Below are 23,022 nucleotides of genomic sequence, written 5' to 3'. Positions count from 1 at the left end.
AATGAAGAAATAAGATGGTTTATTAAAAAATACAATCTACAATTAAAAGGAACACTAAATACAATGAAAGAATCTGATTGTTGTTGTTGTTTAGACTCTTTGGATGCTATCGTTGAATCATCTCAATCATTGGGTATACCTTTATACATTCTCATTGACAGTTATAGTTCTACTAGTATAAACTATACTATTACAAATGCTTCAAGTCTTGTCCAAACCATATCAACAGAATCAACAAAGGTAATTAGTGGTATGGAGAATGTTTTAAATGAATTCTTTGGTCGTCTCCATTTAGCATGTGAACGATCAAACAACCACACTAGAGCATTTATCACTGATGTCACACCTCTTGCATTGTCAAATCTATATACCAATGTACACGACTTGACATTTGATAGTGCATTTTCCAATCTCTATGGTTATCAAGAATGTGATGTACTACGTGGTCTTGACCTAATCCCACATTTGTCAAAGGCAAAGAAAACCGATGTACTCAATTACTTTAAAGTCAGAAACCTGTCTAAATTATAGATTATTCTCTGACACCCTAAATACTATTGTATTTAACCCTACAATGGTTGCAAATTTAATAAGATCCTACCAAAGCCAAAAAGGTAATTTAAATTTAAATTCACAGTACTCTTTGGTGACATCTAATCTAATCATTTATCTTTATTATTTATCAATATATAGGACCCTGTTGGATTAATCAAATCGATAAAAGACCCCAACACTCTACCAACAACACAAATTGCATTATTTGCCAACCACTCACTTGGCAGAGATATTATAAATGAAGTTCTTACTTGCAACATGGTAAAGTTTGATGGTGGTGACAATGGACTGGTTCGTAGATATCAATGATGTATTATACAGGTGTATTGACATTTTCAGAGTGTGGAACATATCTTTGCATTCCAAACAATGATACCAGAAAGGAGTATATTAATATCAGGCATCGAGGATTTATTAAAAAAGATAGGAAATAATTTAAAAAATAAATTTAATTAATTATTAATTGATTTTGAACAAGATCGTTGCTACAAAAACTTTGATTGAAGCATTTTTCTATTATTATTATCCATCCCTATGAAAGAAGAAGAAGAGATATTATTTTTTAAAGTAATACGATCAAAATGGTTGTTTAATCATATACTATTATTCATATCAATCATAGAATCAGAGATATCAACATTTAAAGATATATCATATTTATTATGCAATACGAGACAACATAGAGATGATGATAATGATCAAAAGACTATAGTTGCAAGACAACAACAATCATTCAACAATGTCTTTAAAAGAGTGTATGATGATAATCCAAACTTTATCATCTACTTTAGATCATTACCTGTGATATTACGAAACTGTCGTGATGTTGCAATGTTAAGGTCTATACATGCACGTGTACCACACTACTTTACAATCAAGTTGATTGGTCTCAATCCACCGAGGTATTACGATCCTAGTGCCACCAACACTCAATATCATCGTACACTGGGTGACTGCTTAGAATCAAAGAGTTGGGTGGTCGACAATATCGCTGCAAGTGGTAGAATCGAATGTTTGGTATATGCAATCAATGTCATCAAAAGTTACTCAGAACCATCACGCAAGACTATTGAAATGGCGTGTGAGTATGGACAACTCGACGTATTGACATATCTCGAGAAGAAGTACCCGACACTCGAGAATAAACGTGGGTTTCAACTGGCTGCTTTAAATGGACATTTGCATATCCTCCAACATTTGTTAGAAGGATCGTCATCGTCATTTACAAAGTATGCATTGATCAATGTCACACGATCAAGGTCGGTTGAATGTGCAACACTTTTACTCAACCATAGAGACACTCGACTCTCAGTACTGCACCAAGACACCAAACACTATATGTCTGATTGCATGGAGAATGCAATTCAATCGGGGTCACTAGAAATGGTCGAGTTGTTATTCAACAGTTTCACAGACACTGAATGTGTCAAAGCTGACTGGATCTCATTCAAGACGTTACTATGTGCCATCGAGACAGGGAGTCTTGAGATTGTCAAATACTTGCACGAGACAGTTGGTATTGATATTGCAAGTGTAATGTTACCATCCAGACTAGAACACCATCTCTACTCAAAGTATACAAAGTGGAAAGACGGTCACACCAAATTTATCGACGATGTCATTTTATCCAATCATCGTAACAACAACAACAAACCAAATCTAGAGTTAATCAAGTATCTACACCAAAAAGGTAGCAAGTATACAGTATTGTCATGGGAGACTGCTACAAAGCGTGGATACCTCGATACCGCTCACTACCTATTTGACAACCCAACTCAAATGACTGTTCAACTATCCAATGAGTATATGGTCATTGATACAGTCAATGAAAACCCATCATTGTCGTGTCTTGAAATGGTAAAGTTTTTGTTGGAGAATGTGCCATCCACATCCTTTCAAAAAACCAACTCTCCTCCTACTCTAGACTTTTTAGAGAGCAGGTTATTTGAACAACTTATTCATGGTGTATTTGCAACAGACAATGTAGAGTTGTTACAATACATATTAGAGTATTTTGGTGTGAATATTGGACAGGTTATACATCATTACCCAATTCGAATGAAATCATCTGGATGCAAAGTATCAAGTCGAGGAATACTCCCTTTTATTCTAAATTCAACAAAAGACAAGTTGGATGAATCATTTTTTACATTGTATCTTTTAGAAGCATGTATTGGTGACCAAGTTGATGTATTTTACTATTTCCATCAACACCAATTACCAGGGTTTCAAAATCCATCTAATTTATTGGATCATGCTTGTCGTCATGGTGCAAGTAAGTGTTGTGCATTCATTCTCCAAAACAAATTGTACAACCCATCCAATCATATGATAGATGACGATGATATCACCAATGTATTGCAAAGTGCAATATATTCATCTAATCTCAAACTCGTCCAGTTTATACATAATCAATACCAACCAATAATATCACAAACTGCCACAGAGATGCTACTTTTCTATTCACTACAATACAATCAATTAGAATGTTTTCAATACTTGCTAACAACTTGTTTTGCAACACAAGATCATAAAACTGTTATTCAAACAATCAAGAATAATATTGTATCATACACTATGAGTACTGATGAACAACAACAACAACAACAACAACAAAAACAACAACAACAAATACTACTACAAGATGCTTTCAACTTTCTTGATTCTATCGACAAATAAATTAAAATTAATAAATTAATAAAACAATAAAAAAAAAAGATTGTGTCTTGTCTAAAGATTGTCTTTCAAAAGACTATTATTTATTTTTCTTCTTTTTGTTTAATTAGTAATAATAATAATAATGACTACTACATTTCAAACTATATTCAAAGTACAATACATTAGACATTTGATATTCAATTATATCGGTGATATATCAAAACAATTGTTTAAAGGTAGTTGGCATGATGGTAGACAAATATCATTAGTCGGAAGAGATATCATTGAGTTGCCTCGACTTGAAATGATATCAACCTATGGAATGCCTTGGCACTATGTTTGTCATTATCTACCTAAAGACACTACCCAAATACTATTGCAAAGAAGAAAAAGAGTAATTACTCAATACTGTTATCATCCAAATGCAACATTGGATACACTCTTACAACTATTGAAATGGTCACCTGGTATAGACTTTGATTGGCAATACTTTGGAACAAGTTGGCATAATATAAACAATCAAGAGATATTAGATTATGTCATAAAGAGATATCGTGGTGAAAGTAATTCCTTTCTAGTAAAGGCAATGCGTACTTCTTGCAAAAATGGGTATCTCTCTATTGTAAAGTTGATACATTCTATTAAAGATGCACAAATACATGAAATAATAATGGATTTGGCTCATATTAACGTTATTCAATATTTACATGAAAATAGATCACAAGGATGTACTACTTATGCTATGGTATGAAATTAATTAATAATAATCATAGCATAAAAAAAGTAAATAATCTTGATTAATAATCTTTTTTTAATCAATCATTGTAGGATGACGCAGCAAAGAATGGTAATTTGGATATAGTAAAGGTGAGTTGGTCGATCGAGTATAAATATAGTACATGTTAAATTTTCAATAATTTATTAACATTGCACAACAATAGTTTCTTCATATTAATAGAACTGAAGGTTGTACAAAACATGCTATGAATAATGCTGCAAAGAATGGTTATTTAGAGATGGTTCAAGTATGTACATACCGAGGTGTTTCAGCTACTTGCATAAATATTAACCTACTACTACTATTTATTTCAATAGTTCTTACATGAAAATCGTCAAGAAGGATGCTCAGAACAAGCTATGGATTGGGCAGCTCAAAATGGACACTTTGATGTCGTAAAGTACCTCGATGAGCATAGAAGTGAGGGTGCAACAATCAATGCTATGGATTTGGCAGCTAAAAATGGACACTTTGATGTCGTAAAGTACCTTCAAGAACACCGTAGTGAAGGTGCAACAAAGAAAGCAATCAATGGAGCTGCTGAAAACGGCCACATTGAAATTGTAAAGTTCCTTGATGAACATAGAACTGAAGGATGCACAACTGATGCTTTGGATTGGGCAGCTCAAAATGGTCACTTGGATGTCGTAAAGTACCTTTATCAGCACCACAGTGATTGTGTATCTACCAGAGTTCTTGATTTAGCATCAATGAATGGTCACATTGAAATTGTAAAGTATATTCATTTCAACCAAAGTACAGGTGCAACAACCAATGCTATGGATTGGGCAGCTAAAAATAATCACTTGGAGGTGGTCAAGTTCCTTCAAGAGAACCGTAGTGAAGGTGAAACTACTGATGCTGTCGATTATGCCTCTAAAAATAATCACTTGGATGTAGTAAAGTACCTTTATGAGCATCGTAGTGAAGGTGCATCTACAGATGCTATGGATTGGGCAGCTGCAGGTGGCTACTATGAAGTTATAAAATATCTTCATGAGCATAGTAGTGAAGGTGCAACTACAGATGCTATGGATTGGGCTGCTAGAAATAATTTCCTTGAAATTGTCCAAGTATGTATTGATTAATATTTCAAAATTTATATAAACTATCTATAATCTAACATTCCATTCTATTTATTTATTATTAGTTTTTACATTTTAATAGAAGTGAAGGAGGCACAAGTAGTGCAATTCACTATGCTTGTCAATTTGGACATCTAAAAGTGGTTACTTTTCTAGTCAATGTTGGTTGGTGCAAATTTGATGCGTTGCATCTATTTACAGCTGCATCGGAGAATGGACACTATGATGTTGCCAAGTTTATTCTTGAACAATTTAAAGATAGAATTGGAATAGAGTCAATTAAGCGAGTCATCAAAGAAACGAAATGTCGTGATCATTTTGAAATTATTCAACTCCTTGAAGATCATATTCGTTCCCATACCACCAAACCACTCACAAGAATAAGATTATAACCTAGCCATGTTTAGTAAATCATTATCAATTATCAATTATCTATTATCGTTATTTGTTTTTTATTGCAACTATTAATCAACTGTTGACAATATTGAATAATATTATAGTTGGTATCTTGTTGATATAATCTTCTTCTTTTTGCATTATCTATTGAGTACTACTCGTACACAAGTGCTTATAAAAGGTAAGGGCTATACCTCTCCATTTTCGGTCTCACTAAAAAGTTGTATTAAATTTTGCAGAGGGAGGGGTTCCAACTGTGTCTTTAATTTAATTAAATATTGAAAAATAATTATGTGTATTGAACATGCATACATGCATGCTCTCGTCAAGAAGAAGAACATGAATCACAACCAATGCATCTATTCAATTATTTCATTATTTCATTAATTATCAACTCAACAAATGGACAAAAAAAACCTACAACAACAGAACGAAATTGTTTTCACAAAAATGGGAGATGATCATGCGTCGGTCAATGAACCATTTGATATAAAGAATAGTCAAATGGTGTCATCTCAGCTTGGGGCTGACCAACATCTTAAATACAATAACCCCATTGATCAGATGGTAATGCTCGTATGTAAGCTTATTTCAACCATGCATTAGTCGACGACTTGTAATGACTTGACCCCATTAATTTTTAGGATTTTGATATCGAAAGGGTTGAAGTCGTGCAATTTGGAACCAAATTCAATGTTAAACCAATTGCAGTTTTTAATGTTTACTTGGGTACACAAATTGCAGCATCACCAAAGACAGTTGAAGTTAAATGTTTTAAAGGATCATGTTCTCATCATCTAGAAAAAGACGAATTCTTGAAAGCGTATGTATCCACCAATTTTAAAATTTAATCATTTATTTAATTTATTTAATCATTTTTTATGAAAAGCTGTGAAGATGTATACGAGGTAAAGAATAATTTCGATTATGATTATGATTTGATCCCTCCAACGTTTGAAATCAAGAAAACAATTGATCTTCCAAGTGCCGGAACTTTTGCGATTTTCCAAACCGCCATTATATATGGATTCCGTTGGAGAGACCCTCAAACTTCAGATTGGCGTTATCTTTTGGAAGCTGTTTATGCCAACGATGTATTTGCAGTACCTATGGATCACGTTCAATACGATACTGTTCCTTATAATCCATTGTATACATATTTCCTTATAGATGGTTTGTCAAGATGGTCACAAACCAAATAATTCAAATGAACTTTGAAAAAATAAATTGATTGATAGAGATTTATTATTATTCGGCGGAGGTAGACTGAATTTTAGTTGAGGAGGACCGATACTATTACGTTTAAAATAAAGATAGATTGTTCTATATTGATTGGTGGACTGTTGTTATATTTTTATTTGTCGAAACAACCTAGATGCAAAATGCATGTATCAATACATTGTTTTCTAACTTTACACATCCAAGACTATTTTACGATCAACATAAAATTAAGATTTTAATTATTTATTTAATTATTTTTAGTTGAAATGTCCTATTTGCTTAGCGTCTAGTCATTTTTACGCTATTAACTCTTGTTGAAAAATAAAGTCTGACGTTTTTCTTTTTGAGCAAGAACATTGTCGCCCCAACAGCAATAAGGGCAACGCCACCAACAACGACTATAGTGATGATCTTCCAAGTGGCGAATTTCTCGCTTTCACAATTTCCACTGTCTGCACCTTCTCCAACCAAGAGTGCCGAGAATGAAGGATCAAGTTCGGCATTCTGACCAAAATAAAACAAGTTGATGGCAGTGAGAAGATTGAGTCCATCTGGGTTATCAGAGTCTGCCAATTGTTGAAGTGAATCTGTTTTTTCCAATATTGTCACCTTTGTTTGGACAATACGACCATCTAATATCATTCTTGATGCAAATTTACTGTTGAGAAGCGATTGTCCAACTTGCACCTTGGTCCAATAGACAGAGTCTCCTTGTTGGCTTTGTTCAATAGATGTCGTTGATTCTCCACAATCACCGCTCTGGAGTGAATCAGTCTCTGTTAAAAATACAACTTGTAATGAACTTAGAGCTGTTACCCAACTATAATTCTAAATAGAGAAATAAAATTAATATTTAATTATATACGTATGTTGTTTAACAAATTAGTTACTTATTTTACTTACACTAATTTTAAAATTATATTTGATTGAATTGGAGGCAATTTGTAAAGGTTGACCTGCAAAAGTAATAGAAGTGGCATTGACGTAGGTTAAAACTTGTACTTGAAATTGTACAGTATCATTTGGTAACGACCCATAATAAGTTGATGAGTTGTTATCGACGGTCCACTGTACAGTGTTCATTACAATTGTTTTGACGTTTTGATCATCAATGTCTACTTCTCTAATAAATTTGATGCTAGTAGTAAAATTTACTGCCTTTGGTAAATCAAAGGATAATTTGGTTTCACCCTTTTCGTTTACAACAGTATTGGAAGAGGTTGAGTTTGAAGAAGATTTTGTTGAACAATCGATATTTGATTCATAACCAACTTCACAACTGCAATCTCCAAAGTTGTAGTTGCATATACCGTGACCAGAGCAATTATTTGGACATTGTATCTGTACGGATGGATTATAAATAAACACTTGATTGGTACCTACAAGTTGTGAAACTTGTACTGTCACATTTAACGATTTTCCTTTAATTTGACTATCATCTACCAATCCATCAAAAAGACATTCCAAATATTGATTACCAATCTCACCAGAAAAGTCAATAAAACTTGGTGTCGTGCATGTTGTATTTTGTACCAAAACTGATACCTTTACAATATTTGAACCAAATGAATTACCAGTAATAGTAATCTTTCCTGCTTGTCCCTTTGAAATTGATGTTGATGATTTAATAATTGGTTCTATAAAAAAAAAAAAAAAAATTAATTTAAATTAAATAAATAAATATCATAAATATTTACCTTGATAACTTGTAATAAAAGGAATACTACTATAACCATTTGATTTAACTATTATTTGGAAATAATCAAATCCTGATCCAACTTGACAACTAAATGAATTTGAAACAAGACTACATATGAGGAGGATCATAGTACCAGAACCATCGGCTTGATAAACTGAAGGGGTTGAACCAACCAAATTTGAAACTATAGTAATATTATCACCAATAGTCGATGGTTTCTTGTCAATTGAAACAATTTGAGGGACAAGATCAACATTGACATTTGAATTTGATGCAACGCCACCAGCATTTACAATAACGGCTACTGATCCAATTGGTGCAAAATTTGATGGTAGGATACACTTGACAAGTGTATTTGCTGTAACCAAAACAACATTGGTACAAGTAAAGACACCAAGTTGAATATGGATTGGTGCCGAATCAAACCCAAAGTTTATACCTTCAATAACAACTTGATTGTCAATGAGTGAAACTTTTTGGACAACTGGTGATTGGTAAGAAAAGGTGGTTGGGAATGATGTTGACTGAGAGCCAACTGTAATACTTCCCACCAATGCACCGACACCTTGAGGAATGTTGCAAGAAATGCTAGTAAAACTTCCGACCAAACATGAAATGTAGGCACCATTCAAATAAACATTTACTATACTAGCATTGGTGTGAAATCCATTCCCGATAAAAGTTACTCGACCACCCGAGGTTGGTGGATTAAGAGGGACGATCGTTTGGATTACAGGAGCTTGATAACTGATAACCATATCATTACTAGTGCTTCTTCCATCGATGGAATAGGAAATTGCGTGGTTTGCATTGTATCCAGCTGGAATTTGAACAACGATTGAATGGAAAACTTGACCTACAACATAGGAAATATCTTTGATGACAATATTAATGGTTCCCGAGTCAGTAACCATTTGGACAAACATTTTATCACGAGTATAAAGATTTCCAATATCATCTACCCAAAGTGTAAGATCTGATCCAGATGTTGGTACAATATTGGAAAATGGAGCCTTCCATTTTGGTTTTCCTCCAAATGCTATCAAACCAGCAGCTGTTGGTGATGTAAAATAAACAGTATATGTACTTAGGTTAATTGCTGCAGGTGATGCCATTGTCATTGCAGCTGTTTCAATCGTTGTTGTAGATGGAAATGTCATATTTGTATTAATATTTGGTCCAGAACTATAAGTAAAAATAGGTAAATCATCATCACCAGCGAATAATACACCTTGCCAAACACCCCATTGTACATTTTTGTAGAGTTGTACGAGGGAATTGAGAAGACATTGTTGTAGTGCTTGTGAATCTACAGTTGCAACAAATCCTTTTTGTGATCCCAACAGATAATTATTTTCTATTGCATTTTTACTTGTTTGAAAATCTGCATCAAAAAATGATGAACTATAAAATCTATCAATACAAACTAAATAAATTAAAATTAAAATGGTTAGAGAGAGAAAGAGAAATACATTATTTAAATGGGTTCTTTTTCTTTTTTGTTTAACATACAAATTGGAGTCTTGTAACTTGTAGTAGATATACCATCAACAATGACTTTAATGGGAAGGAATGATAATCCCAATGGAATTGCTTGAGTTAGAGAGCATGTAAATGCAAGAGTATCACCTTGAATAGTATTTAACAAAGCTATAATGCCACATGGAACGCTAGCATTTGAAACAAAGACCTGTATTAAATTTTCAACTACACCAAAATTACCACCAAGTATTGTTACATGACCATATTGATTACGAGATGGGTATACACCCGATATAAATGGAGAATGTGGTCTATAAGATGTGGCCTTTACAGTAGATCCATCAGATAAACTAAAAAAATAAAAAAGTAATTGTTAGTATATCATCCAACAAAAAACAACCCTTTCTTTTTTATAGTCGCCACTTACGATATACGATACATACGATACAGTAAATTCTCCAGTCATTGGAGGAACAGAACAAATATAAACACCAGAGGTTGCTGATACAAAAGTACAAACATTGATATGAGATGTAGTTTTATGTACAAATGAAACCGATAGAGCTGGTATATTTAATCCAGCCAAATTACTAATAACAACTTGACCACCAGTAACGGGTGCCTGAGAAACAAATGGAAGTTCCATTCCACCATATTCACAAACATAATTGTAACCATAACCACTATTAACATCATTATTCCACCATACATGACCATCATTATCAAATGATGTATAAATATAATTCTCATTGGCCTTTAATCCAGGTTCTAAATTTTGAAATGCACAATACCCTAAATTATAATGTATGGGGAATTAATAAAAAGTAATAGTATCTATCTATCCTATCTAAACATACCAAAACATTGATCAGTAAATAGATTATACATTCGTTGATTTTTCTCTGGACCATCACCATAGTACCATTGACCTGGTGATGATTGAACACCAGATACCCAAAAAGAAGCACCAGCTAGGTTTGATTTTACAACTTGTTGAGAGACGACAAAATCCCATTCTTGTGGTGAAGTAAACGTTGCTAGGTATCCTTTTAAACCTGGATGTGAAGTGGTATCAGATGAGCATATAGATGCAGCAGATGATTGTGAAATGAGAGTTGACGATACTGTAATAGATTTGTAATAATGACCATTGCCACCACTACTAGTTGTCCATTGTACATCAATATCTGCAACAACTATATTAATGACTATTATAGACAATAATAATAACAATAATCTACTGTTACTACTACTATATCTGTACATCTCTTTTTGATTATTTTAATGATAAAAGGTGATGAATGTCTTGAAGAAAAGGTTGTAACGATTTGTGTAAAAAATAACTTCAAAAAAAAAACGAGCCATTTTTGTCGATGAAGGGCTCAATCCAAAACAAATCTAAAAATATCTTCCAAAGTGAAGGGTGAGCCTATTCAGAAAAGACATGATTTTTTTGTTTGTATTGTATGAAAATTATTATTCCATATGTCATGGCAAATTTCGCCGACTTGTACATATAGTATTGGATGGGGTTAGATATTTAACAAACTAAATACCTAATATAGATTAAATATTTATAATAGTATCAAAGAGAGTGATACGAAATCATACTCTCCTAGTACCTAGTTGTTGGTGAATATTGATGGTAGTTGTATTTTAAAGACGAGCGAATATAGATAAAATTAAAAGAGAAAGATAACCCCCCAAATATAATATACGTTGTTTTTATGTGTGAAACAAATTATGTGTTTCAGACCACCACCATAGATCTACAACCAACTTCACCCTCCTTCCTCGCCACCCAACCAACCAACCCATCCATTGAAATTTCAATAGTAAGAAGGTAGGTAAATGGATGTATCACGTCCGTAAGTGTTAATGTCATAACCACAAAAAGAATGTGTTTATTTTAATATAAAAGATTGATCTCAGATGCATTCATACGGATGGTTTAAAAAAATTTGAATAAATAAATAATGGTAATAAATAAATTGAGTAGAACCAAAAATTATAAATAGTCGATTGTGTAAACAATAAATTTTATTATAGTTATTTTTTTCTCCCTCCATATTTATATTCTTCTCCCTTGAACAAAATGAAATTGTCAACATCATTTTTAGTCACATTGGTAGCACTACTCTGTTGCTTCTATTTGGTAAAAGGAAATGGTGATGAAACAAATATTGATTGTAGTACTGTAAGATGTGCTCAAGTTATCTGTCCAGATAACCATGAAACCTACGTAAAACCTGGTCAATGTTGCAACAGCTGTAGAAATTGTTCTGAAACCTTCTGTACACTAGCCATTAAGCATTGTCCAGATGGTCAATTCTGGGGTATGTAAAAGATATAAATGTTCAACACATTTAAACCTATATTTATTAATTACTTTTATCATTTACCAATTTATTTCCACTATTTAGGTCGTCCTCAGGGTAAGTGCTGCCCAGATTGTATTCCATGCAATCAAAAAAAGTTTAATTCCTGTTCAAGAATTGCCATCGTATGTCCAGTCGGTCAAACTCCAGGTAGAAAGACAAATGAGTGTTGTACTAGTTGTGTAGAATGTCCCAAACAAGAATGTCCATTGATGAAATGCAAAGAAGGTAAATAATTAAATATTTATATTCATTTATTAAAGAATACTAATCTAATCAAATTCAATTAACAATATATTAGGATATGAGATGGGTCACGTTACCAACAAATGCTGTCCAACCTGTGTCAAAAAGAACTAAAGAATGGATTGTCAATTTAAATTAAACCCCATCCATCTATAAACAAACCAATTGTTTGTTTTAATAAATTTCTCTCTATATATATTAAAAATTACTCTCGATCCACACTACACTACAATGACTTCCATAGACAATAAAAATGCTCTTTGCCAATGATCAAAAAAAAAAAAGAATGAGCACTTCATCTTCAAGGGTTCTTTCTCTGGTTTTGAGCTCATTCGTCTTTTCTGCCTATCCAAACGACAAGGTTTTTTTGTCTGTTCGTTTGTTGTAATGTAAGAATTGGGGGGGTTGGATATTTAATTTACTAAAACCAAATTCCATTTATTATTTTTAATAGCATCAAATAGATAGCGATTTATACAAAATCATACTCTAATCTAGTACCCTAGTTGTTGGTAAATATTGATGGTGGTTGTATTTTAAAGACGAGGGTATAGATAAAAGAGAAAGATCACCCCAGAAATATAATAAAATTTAATATACCTTTGTTTTTTATGTGTAAAACAAATTATTTATTTCAGACACCCATTAATACAACTTCACACCCTCCATTGAAATTTCAAAAGTAAGAAGGTAGGTAAATGGACGAATCATGTCCGCAAGTGTTAATGTCATAACCACACAAACTATCACAAAGTATGTGTATATTTTAATATAAAAGATTGTGATCTCAGATGCATACTGATGGTTTAAAAAAGTTTGAATAAATAAATAATAGTAATAATAATCATTCAATCAAAATTGAACCAAAAATTATAAATAGGTAAACAAAATACAATACAACAATATATATTCATTTAATAATTAATTGTCAACAACAAAATGAAAATGTCAACATTTTTAGTCACATTGGTAGCACTTCTCTGTTGCTTATATTTGGTAAAAGGAAATGGTGATGAAACAAATATTGATTGTAGTACTGTAAGATGTGCTCAAGTTATCTGTCCAGCTAACCATGAAACCTACGTAAAACCTGGAGAATGTTGCAACAGCTGTAGAAATTGTTCTGAAACTATGTGTCCATTGTACGTTAAACATTGTCCAGCTGATCAATTCTGGGGTATGTTATATATAAATGTCGACTCTTAAAATATGACTTTCTTATTTATTTATTTATTTCAACTATATATAGGTCGTCCAGAAGGAAAGTGCTGCCCTGATTGTGTTCCATGTAATCAAAAAAAGTTGAATCCCTGTCCAAGAATTGCCATCGTATGTCCAGTTGGCCAAACTCCAGGTAGAAAGACAAATGATTGTTGTATTAGCTGTATAGAGTGCCCTAAAGAAGAATGCCCATTGATGAAATGCAAAGAAGGTAAATAATTAAATTACATATGAAAAGTCGAACAAGCTAAAAAGTATTTATTTAAATTTAAAGAATACTAATCTAATCAAATTCAATTAAACGTTATATTATAATAGGATATGAGATGGGTCACGTAACCAATAAATGTTGTCAAACCTGTGTTCCTATCCAAAAAAACTAAGAGAAGATCTGTGGTAGATGAAGGAGAAATAAAACCCCTTCTATAAACAAACAACCAATGTTTGTTTCAATAAATCTCTCTAAATTTAAACTCGATCCAACACCACCCACCACACTACAATGAATGGTTTATATTCCCTGAAATCATCATCAAAACCCCTCCTCGATGTACATCAATTGACCGATGTTTTTTAATTCTGAATTATTAAAAGAATATATAAATTGACGCTTTGGAACCATTGAATTACATTCATTATAATTATAATTATATATTACCCCATCATTCATTAAAATGAAATCAATTATTATTCTACTATCAATCATTGTAATCTTTTCATTTTCTCATTTCAACAATGCCGTCTATGGACATGAAGAAGAATTAGATTGTGCCAATGTAACATGTGGTAATCTAACTTGTAATCTAGATCAAGGAATTTACTCTACCCCAGACCAATGTTGCAACAGCTGTAGAAACTGTACTGAAATTGAATGTCCATCAGTGCCAACTTGTCCAACCAACTTTGGATTGTGTAAGTCAAAATGGAGACCTATAGGATCCATAATTAGAATCAAAATAAATAGTATATTTATTTTGAATCTTTTCTTTCAATCTTTTAATAATACTAGTAAATATCCCTGGCAAAGAATGCTGCCCATCATGTCGTCAATGTCAATCTGGTTTAGATTATGGATGTGAATTAAAGTCACCATTCAAGTGTCCAGGAGGATTCTTAGCAGGCAAAAAAGTAAACAGCTGTTGTACTTTTTGTTTGCCATGTCCCAAGACTACTGTTTGTCCAATCGTTACCAAATGTACCCTTCCATACAAACTCTCATATCCATCGATTGGAGGGTGTTGTAAGCAATGTATTTTGAATTAATAAAGATTCTTGAATAAATAAAATCTATTTCAACTTATTAATTACCCCTGTACATGTCATCCAAAAACTTGGACTCTCTCCTCTCTTTCTATCTTTCTATCTTAAAGTCTTTTTTAAGGTAATTTTGATTTAATATTAATATTTTATTAATTCTATACAATAATTTGTTTGTTTGGTTGATTTGATGATTTTAATTTATCTTATCTTTTTTTTTTTTTGTTTAATTATATAAAGTAGCAACGAATTGGTTGTAATCGTAACCCTTGTCAGTTTGTGGAATGTTGGCGAGGAGGTATTCGACTTGCTTTTGGTCAGTGATGGCAGAACGGATTTGAGCCTCAGTGATAAAGCCATTACCTTCGGCCATGGTCTTGAAGGCATCACGAGTGCTGTCGACAGTGTCGGCACCCTTACGAGTAGAGGTGAGGTAATCAACGAATTCCTCAAACGAGACGAGACCATTATTGTCAGAGTCAATCTTGGCAATGACGGCAGCGAGTTGTTCTTCGGACAATTCTTCACCCAAAGCTCTCAAGGCAGAGCCAAACTCTAACTTGTTCAAAGCGTTGTCGTTATCCTTGTCAAAGACAGAGAAACAAGTCTTGAATTCAGCCAAATCTTCGGCAGAGACACCAGTGTGTTGCTTGGAGAGGATTTCACCTTCGATGACTTGTTGTGACTTTTTGGCCAAAGCAATAAACTTTTCCCAACGCATCTTGACAGATTCGATGGTGAGTGAGGTGTACTTGTTGTCGGTGATTTGGAGATCGTCCATCTTTTGAGAGACGGTCTTGGCGTCTTGGAGGATGGTGTTGTGTTGTTGGGCAGACTCCAAAACACCTTGGACGACAGCCAATTGCTCGCTTGGGTCTTGAGAGTTGTTTTGAGAGAGGACTTGAGTTTGTTGTTGACAATAGTCGTTGACCTTGGTGGCAGCTTGGGCGTATTGTTGGCAGAGAGAGTCATTCTCGGTTTGAGCTTCGAGTTCTTGTTGGAGGGCAGTCTTGCGTTCTTCGATGGCAGCAAGGAGGGTGTTCCACTTGTTGGAAATGTCTTCATAAGAGATGACAGAGTATGAGTTTTCAGCACGACCCAAGTTTCTGAGTTCTTCGGTGAGGGTGGCAAGGGCTTCGAGTTCGGCGTATTGTTGGGATTGGTCTTGGAGGAAAGAGTCAAACTTGCCTTGGATTTCGTTGACAACTTGGACAGAGTCGGCGAGGATTGGGTCAGAGACGAGATCTTCGGCAGACTCGATCCAAATGTTGAGTTGGGCGGCACGCTTGGCAAAGTCGACCAACATGTCTTCGATCTTTTGGAGCTTGGACAATTCCTCGAGGAGGGTGGCCTTGTATTGTTCGGCGGTGGTCTTTACTTGTTCCCATGGACCTTGGAAGAGTTGGGTACGACGTTCGACGAGCGATGGGACACCACGGTACTCGAGTGATTCGAGTTGGTTTTGGATAGAGTCGAGATCGGCCGAAGATTGGGCTTGGAGTGATTGCGATTCACCTTCAAAGGCTTCGAGATTCTTGAGCTTGGCTTGGATGGCGGTGATAGAGTCACCGAGTTCGTTGGCCGAGAGGTATGCTTGCTTGGACGAGACCCAGGCATCCAACTTTTTCAAGATACGGTTGTACTTGATCAAGAGGAAGGAGATTTGCTTTTGACGCTTGAGTTCCCGTCTCAAAGCCTCAGAGTGGTCTTGTTCGGCCTTTTCGAGGGCAGCCCACAATTGATCAATGTCGTTTGGATGGAGACCTTGTGGTGGACTGAATGGATCACGCTTGTTGAGCTTGAGTCTGGTTTGGAGACCGTTAAAGATGGTTTCGAGTTCGAGGAGGTCTTGGGCCTTTGGTGGCTTTTGGCTATTCTTGTAGTTGTTGTACTCTTGGATGAATTGTTGGACCGATTCGACAGAGTCTCCAAATTCACGTGATTCAAGCTTTTGAACGGATTGGTTGATCCAGTCGACGAGCTCTTGAGCACGGTGGAGGTAGTCTGACTTCATTTGTTCGAGTGACATGATCAAGTCCAAGATCTTACCGACTTGCTTGCCAGCAGCTTCAGCCTTGCGCGAGGCAGAGAAGTAATGGTAGTATTGAGCAACATAGGTCATGACAGATCTTTCATCTGGACGAGAGACATCGAGCAAATCAGAGGCATCGAGCATCTTTGGAATGTCAAATTCTCTTTCGGCAATGTCAAAGGCCAATTGGAGGTTACCGGCCTTGTCTTCCTTTGAGAGCGAGTCAAAGTTGAGGAGATCTGGACGATGCTTGTGAATCAAGGCACAGAAACCGAGACCATCAACCCATGAAGTATGGAAGTTGGAAATCTTGACTCCATTGTATCCTTCGGTCTTTCTTTGACACCAAAGTAAAAGAGCTTCCTTGGCTGAAAGTTCTTCAATTGAAATGTCTTGAATGGCAAAACGTAAAATAATTGTCCTAAATAGAGTAAAAAAAAAAAGAGAGAGAAATAGAAATATTAGAATAACTATCATCCTCTTTTTTCTTTTTTTTCTTTTTCTTTGACTTACCAAATCATACCCAAAGTCATCTTTAAGTTTTTGTCAACCAATTCTTCAGCACCAATACCAGCAAGTTTAACTTGATGAGCTTCAATGTGCTTTAAACAGAGACCAATGTTTTGAATGTAGTGAATTCTAAGCTTTGGAGTCTTGTTGACCTTGAATACTGGATCATTGGAGATAATCTCCAACAATTGAGCCAACTTGATACCATCAGCAAGATCTTCTTCAATACTTTCAATGGTTGATCCAACCTTTTTTAAATGTGAATTAACCCATGCAGTGAAGGTCTAAATGAATGAATGAATTGAATAAAAGGAAAAGTATAGATTTAAAGATATATTAATATTTCAACTTTAGATATAAAGTGTTGTTTTTGTTTTTTTTTTTTTTGTATTAGGGTCACATACCTTCTTTTGGGTCTTTTCCCAAGCCTTGTCTAAGAGTTGTTTGTCGCTAGTTGCCATTATTATGTGAGAAGTGATATTACAATATTAAATAAATAAAATACAAAAAAAAAGTTAAGTTGTGACACTTAAGAATACAATAAAATAATAATGAAGAAGAAGATTAGTTTTGAGTTGGGTCAGCAGTTAACAACAATCAAAAAAATTCATTTCTTTAAAAAAAACCCATTTTGGTCGATCCCCCCCGATTTCATTTAATAAAAACTTTTTAGTTTTCTTTTAAAAACCTCTCACATGTCAGCACAATCACCATCATCATATTATTTGTTGGTTATGAGAAAGTAGATACGATAGATACTGTCGTGTGTAACCGTGTAGGTACTTGTTTTATTTTTTAGATCAACCACTGTTTTTTCAATTGTGTGAAAATGGTGGTGGGTGGGTGATTATAAGAATGCTAGTTATTATTACAATGGCAAGTAATTTTATTAACATAATAATAATAATAATAATAATAAATAAAGTGTTAAATAAACATATGTGAGATGTACAACTCTGTTCTGTTAATCATCATAATTATGATTTACATTTTTTAATTTATAATCCATGTTTTTCTTTTCTTTTAAAAGTTTGTATTTCTAAAATAATATATATAGATATGTTAGTTAATTTTGATCTATTATGAGACATAATCTTTATCTGTATCTATTTACCTTGATTAAAACATATGAAACTGCAGCAGCCATTGAAAGACCAAATACACCTGCACCAACAGCAATACCAATGATTTTAACGGTAGATAATCCTTCATCTTTTGATGGCGAACATTTAGATAATGATCCTTCTCCTTTGCCTCCATCTGGATCAATCAAGAAAGATATATCTGGGTCTAGAATGATGTATTGACTAAATTGTGGAACGTTGATGGCAACCATGGTACTGGCTTGGTCATTGGTGGGAGGTTCAAGGTTATCGGTCAATAGGGAACTACGAATACTAGAGATATTACGATTGTCAACCTCTGCCAATGTTGCAAAGTTGGTGTAGAGAATCTTATCATTTACACGAAGTGATATCCATTTTATATTGTCTGTACTTTGTCCATTGTCTGTTTGGATAGATGCACAACCATCATCTTGTTGGCCATTGACTGTCAGTCTCATAATAACTTGAAGACTGTTGGTCATTTGATCAAATGGATATTTGTCAAGATAGATCGAATACTTGGCAGTCGATTGATCCATGATAATGGTTTGACCGGCAAACTCAAATGATGTGGGTTCATTAAACCATTGGATGGTTACATTGACCAATGTAGACAAAGAGTTGTTGATAGCATGAGAGTAAATGTACTTTGTGTTGACATCTGTTGGTAGTGTGGCATTAGAGTAGGCCCAAGAAGTATTACCTTCGAGAGAATGGTAGGCAAATGTGTCACCGAAAACAGTCTTTTCGACAATAGCAACAATTTCAATCACCGACCCAATACTAGTATAGTTGGTGGTGGGGTGATTATTGTCGACTGGTGGTGGACCTCCTCCAGAGTCGATTTGAGAGCAATCGGAACCCTTGTATGGTTTGGTGCAATTACAGATATTGTAACTGATGCAAGTTCCACGATTCGAACAATCATTGAGACAAGTAATGACAGGTGCATTGGTTGGTGCAATGGTTGGAGCATTGGTTGGGCTTGGTGGATAGGGTGAGCTGATAGCCAATGCATTGGAAGATTGTGAGCCAAATGTACAAGAAATAGACATTGAACCAATCGATAAATCATATGTAAATACTAAAAAGGTGTAGCCCTGAGCAAGTGGGGCAGTATAGTATTTAAGTGCAAAGTCGTGATGTGATATAGTACAATTGGCAGGTAGACTATTTGGATCTCCAAATGCCTTTCCTCTAATAGTAATATCTACAATTTTATCACCCTGAGTGTAATAGTAATTTTCAAAGATGGGTATGATTGAACGGGTAACTTTGACAGTACTTGTAGGTAAAAGAGTTGATGGGTATCCACGATAATTGAACAACTGATCTACGAGACCATAAACTGATAGATGTATCATAGAGTCTACTGCACCATAACCATATGGTAGAGTGATTGGTACAGTATAGTTGGCAATAGTGGTTACAGAGTTATAGGATAAAAGTTGTGCTTCATAACCTATAGTATCCAAACCATAGAGAGGTGTGGTAACGTAGAGGATTGGGAGGTTTCTAAGAGATATACCACTTCCCATTACAGTATCGACTACTTGTAAATTGACAGAGAATGATCTGGCAGAGCTACCTGTATCAATGGTTGGTGGTCCGACTATAGACAGTGATATCAATGTTGGAGCAACACGATCAAGGAACTGTCTACAAAAGATATCACTTGTGGTGAGATTCTCCAAACGCAGATCAATAAAACCATAGAATGGGTCAAGATAATAACCCTTTCTTTGATCATTTGTCTCGTATGTGGTAGGAGGTGAATTCATTCTAGAAACATAGCCTCCTCTATCGATGAGTTCCATGTCGATGATTGAATAACTTCCAGGGAAACAAGGTTTGGGAATACTAATTATAATTTGATGAGTACCATTGTAACGATCACCTTTTACCAAAGTGTCACTAGATAATTCAAATATAAATGGTTTATAATCCATTTCACCTTGTACTATTACTTGTCCTACATCAAAACCATTATACTCATCAATAATGGTAAAATTCCAACTAAGAGTTGTATATGATGTAAGTGTTTCATCCATAATTCTTGATACTCTACTAATATATGGTGGTAATTGATCAATTTCTATAAAATAAATTAAAAATAAATATATATTTTCTTTTTTTTTTTTTCTTTTTCTTTTTTTGTTTTTTTTTACATACTTGTAATAGTATTAATTATTAAAAGTTTAGCATTTGGTAATATACTATTTAAAGTTTCAAATGTGAATTCATATGGAAGGAAAAGAGAATAGGAGAGTACACCTGGAGCTAGATATCTTGGTACTGAAAAGTCAATGGTAGCTTTTGATAGGACTGGATCAAATGAACCTTGGAATTGTTGTATGTTTCCATGACCATGATTAAATTGTAATGTTGGAACAAATGATTTATGAATTTGGGAACCATTTTTTGGATTTAGAATAAATGTTAATCTATTTCCAATTGAATTGGTTGAACTTCCTACAAAGGTATCAAGATTGATGGTAGGTGTGGCAAAACCAAAGTTTGAAAAGGAATTCAAACTAAAGATATTATTTGTATCTTCTAGTGGAATATAGATTGAATTCTTTTGAGTTGGATCGCCTTGATGATAGTCAAATGAATTGGACAATACATCATAGATGGTGAATGGGAAATAGGAACTATAGTTACTTCTTCCCTTATAGTCGAGGTAACCAAAGGTTATTTCAACTTCATAGGATCCATCGTAGATGGTACCATTCATTCTATCCTTGTAAGTGACCAATACATCCTTTTGACGCCCAATAGATATTTGCATAAATTGATTGGATGATACGACTCTGAATCGAAGCAACATAGAGTTGAAAGAGAATGGAACTACCTCGAAACTATCTAAATACAAAACACTTGTATTGGAAATTTTACCAGCCGGATAAATTGGATGAGGTATCTGAGTGTTACGAGTTGGTAGTCCCAAATCACTACAATACATCTGAGTGGCAACAGAGTTTTTGTAGAGCATTGGTACGGCAAACAATGTATCATAGGTGGGTGAATCATCGGTCTTGTTGACCAATCCAAATGGAAGTGGTAGTTTTAAAGACATTAATCCACTATTCATATCACCAAATTGAAAAGAATCTTTACATGGTGTATCAGTCTTGAAACCAAATACCCAATAAGTGTTGTTTAGTTGAGATGAAGTTTGATTAAAATAATTGAGTGGTACTTGAGTAGCCATCGAGTAGTTACGAGTGGGGGTAATGACCGCATTTGTATACGCATCTAAAATCATATGATAAGATGCCCAAGAACTATTGAGTGGAGGCATAATGAGCATATAATTCATTGTTGAACCATCCGACAAGAGTGGTCCATACATTGGAATATACCCACTATTATTAAAGGTAACTTGTTCTTGACCATAGACGGCAAAGTATAATAGGTTGGTATCTCTTGATGTATTTGTAATAAACAAGATGTTCTCGGTTGATGATAGGATGGCTGTTGTTGGGTTGGGATCTGATCCTAATGGATAGATGGCACTCCTAACATTCAAATTAGCTTGCCAAGATGGTGTCATAAAGGCAGGTGCTGTCGTTTTTGTTTGAGAGTTTCCAGTTGGTGAGCTTAGATACAGTATCAGAGGATCTATCAGTTGTTGACTATAGGCAAGAAAGTAATCATCGGCTTGTGCACTGAGACCCGTTGATACAAGATTAAGTTGTACCTTTAGGTATGGCGGTGTTTGATCAACTACCACACATCTTATCAACGTTGTATTGGTGGAACAACTAAAGGCATCTGTTATCTTTGGATACCGATAAAAGAATGAACTATTGGTGTTATCCAGTTCCAACAAATAACTACTCAATTGATTATTAAATGTAAATGTTGGTAATTTAACTACTGATTTAATATTTGGTAATGTTACTAAAGTAGTAGAAGAAAAAGAAAGAGTAAATAAATAAAATTGATCAAAAGATTTATTAAATGGGTATTTTATGTGTTTACATACGATTACAATTGAAATAAATATTAAATGATTCTGAATATGCATTAGATGTCCTATCTTCATACACTAGAGATAGTGTAGAATTTGAAGTGACGCCTCCATTCATTAAATAATCGACTCTGAGTTGTTTGACAGGAGTACTCAATAAAGATTTGTCAAGAGAAGAACTTGTGATAAAAGTTATTGTTGTTCCTGTTATTTGAGATACATCAGATACATTTGAGGCAAGTGTTAGAGTATACGATCCACTACATTGTCCAGTATTACTACTGAAAACTGCAAGTGAGTTGTAGACATTAATAATGACACCTCCAAAAGATCGTGTGATAAATAGTAGCAAAAAAATAAAACAATAAATTAATGTTTTATATTTATATTTTCCCGCCACCATCTTTTTCTCTCTCTCTTTT

At 34.3% G+C, this 23,022-nt stretch overlaps 10 protein-coding genes across 10 annotated transcripts; 7 read left to right on the top strand and 3 right to left on the bottom strand.

The window, feature by feature from the left end:
- Positions 1 to 63: 63 nt before the first annotated feature.
- On the top strand, positions 64 to 531 carry DFA_04286 (uncharacterized protein; the record flags this gene model as incomplete). Its single annotated transcript, XM_004359962.1, has 1 exon — positions 64 to 531. The coding sequence occupies one exon, from the start codon at positions 64 to 66 to the stop codon at positions 529 to 531; it is 468 nt and encodes a 155-aa protein (XP_004360019.1).
- Positions 532 to 924: 393 nt separating this feature from the next.
- Positions 925 to 3,234, top strand: DFA_04285 (uncharacterized protein; the record flags this gene model as incomplete). The annotated part of the gene is made up of 3 exons (XM_004359961.1): positions 925 to 940; positions 1,124 to 2,830; positions 2,891 to 3,234. 3 exons carry the CDS (start codon positions 925 to 927, stop codon positions 3,232 to 3,234), a joined length of 2,067 nt encoding a protein of 688 aa, XP_004360018.1.
- A 121-nt stretch (positions 3,235 to 3,355) lies between these two features.
- DFA_04284 (uncharacterized protein) lies at positions 3,356 to 5,468 on the top strand (the record flags this gene model as incomplete). Its single annotated transcript, XM_004359960.1, has 5 exons — positions 3,356 to 3,958; positions 4,042 to 4,097; positions 4,172 to 4,238; positions 4,309 to 5,064; positions 5,142 to 5,468. The coding sequence occupies 5 exons, from the start codon at positions 3,356 to 3,358 to the stop codon at positions 5,466 to 5,468; spliced, it is 1,809 nt and encodes a 602-aa protein (XP_004360017.1).
- Positions 5,469 to 5,922: 454 nt separating this feature from the next.
- On the top strand, positions 5,923 to 6,674 carry DFA_04283 (uncharacterized protein; the record flags this gene model as incomplete). Its single annotated transcript, XM_004359959.1, has 3 exons — positions 5,923 to 5,979; positions 6,117 to 6,295; positions 6,362 to 6,674. The coding sequence occupies 3 exons, from the start codon at positions 5,923 to 5,925 to the stop codon at positions 6,672 to 6,674; spliced, it is 549 nt and encodes a 182-aa protein (XP_004360016.1).
- A 298-nt stretch (positions 6,675 to 6,972) lies between these two features.
- On the bottom strand, positions 6,973 to 11,140 carry DFA_04282 (uncharacterized protein; the record flags this gene model as incomplete). The annotated part of the gene is made up of 6 exons (XM_004359958.1): positions 6,973 to 7,521; positions 7,597 to 8,330; positions 8,391 to 9,818; positions 9,905 to 10,224; positions 10,318 to 10,666; positions 10,732 to 11,140. 6 exons carry the CDS (start codon positions 11,138 to 11,140, stop codon positions 6,973 to 6,975), a joined length of 3,789 nt encoding a protein of 1,262 aa, XP_004360015.1.
- Positions 11,141 to 11,969: 829 nt separating this feature from the next.
- On the top strand, positions 11,970 to 12,612 carry DFA_04281 (uncharacterized protein; the record flags this gene model as incomplete). The annotated part of the gene is made up of 3 exons (XM_004359957.1): positions 11,970 to 12,210; positions 12,298 to 12,480; positions 12,554 to 12,612. 3 exons carry the CDS (start codon positions 11,970 to 11,972, stop codon positions 12,610 to 12,612), a joined length of 483 nt encoding a protein of 160 aa, XP_004360014.1.
- Positions 12,613 to 13,437: 825 nt separating this feature from the next.
- On the top strand, positions 13,438 to 14,102 carry DFA_04280 (uncharacterized protein; the record flags this gene model as incomplete). Its single annotated transcript, XM_004359956.1, has 3 exons — positions 13,438 to 13,675; positions 13,748 to 13,930; positions 14,038 to 14,102. The coding sequence occupies 3 exons, from the start codon at positions 13,438 to 13,440 to the stop codon at positions 14,100 to 14,102; spliced, it is 486 nt and encodes a 161-aa protein (XP_004360013.1).
- A 291-nt stretch (positions 14,103 to 14,393) lies between these two features.
- DFA_04279 (uncharacterized protein) lies at positions 14,394 to 14,995 on the top strand (the record flags this gene model as incomplete). Its single annotated transcript, XM_004359955.1, is given in 3 exon segments — positions 14,394 to 14,631; positions 14,729 to 14,968; positions 14,988 to 14,995. 3 exon segments carry the CDS (start codon positions 14,394 to 14,396, stop codon positions 14,993 to 14,995), a joined length of 486 nt encoding a protein of 161 aa, XP_004360012.1.
- A 207-nt stretch (positions 14,996 to 15,202) lies between these two features.
- On the bottom strand, positions 15,203 to 17,979 carry abpA (alpha actinin; the record flags this gene model as incomplete). Its single annotated transcript, XM_004359954.1, has 3 exons — positions 15,203 to 17,429; positions 17,522 to 17,802; positions 17,923 to 17,979. The coding sequence occupies 3 exons, from the start codon at positions 17,977 to 17,979 to the stop codon at positions 15,203 to 15,205; spliced, it is 2,565 nt and encodes an 854-aa protein (XP_004360011.1).
- A 503-nt stretch (positions 17,980 to 18,482) lies between these two features.
- On the bottom strand, positions 18,483 to 23,003 carry DFA_04277 (EGF-like domain-containing protein; the record flags this gene model as incomplete). The annotated part of the gene is made up of 4 exons (XM_004359953.1): positions 18,483 to 18,557; positions 18,633 to 20,719; positions 20,797 to 22,530; positions 22,616 to 23,003. The coding sequence occupies 4 exons, from the start codon at positions 23,001 to 23,003 to the stop codon at positions 18,483 to 18,485; spliced, it is 4,284 nt and encodes a 1,427-aa protein (XP_004360010.1).
- Between the last annotated feature and the right edge of the window lie 19 nt (positions 23,004 to 23,022).

This window comes from Cavenderia fasciculata (assembly GCF_000203815.1).
Source record: "Cavenderia fasciculata unplaced genomic scaffold Scf_Dfasci-G-o-33e01.r1-3, whole genome shotgun sequence".
Classification (NCBI taxonomy): domain Eukaryota; phylum Evosea; class Eumycetozoa; order Acytosteliales; family Cavenderiaceae; genus Cavenderia; species Cavenderia fasciculata.
This window is presented reverse-complemented; position numbering and strand designations above follow the sequence as displayed.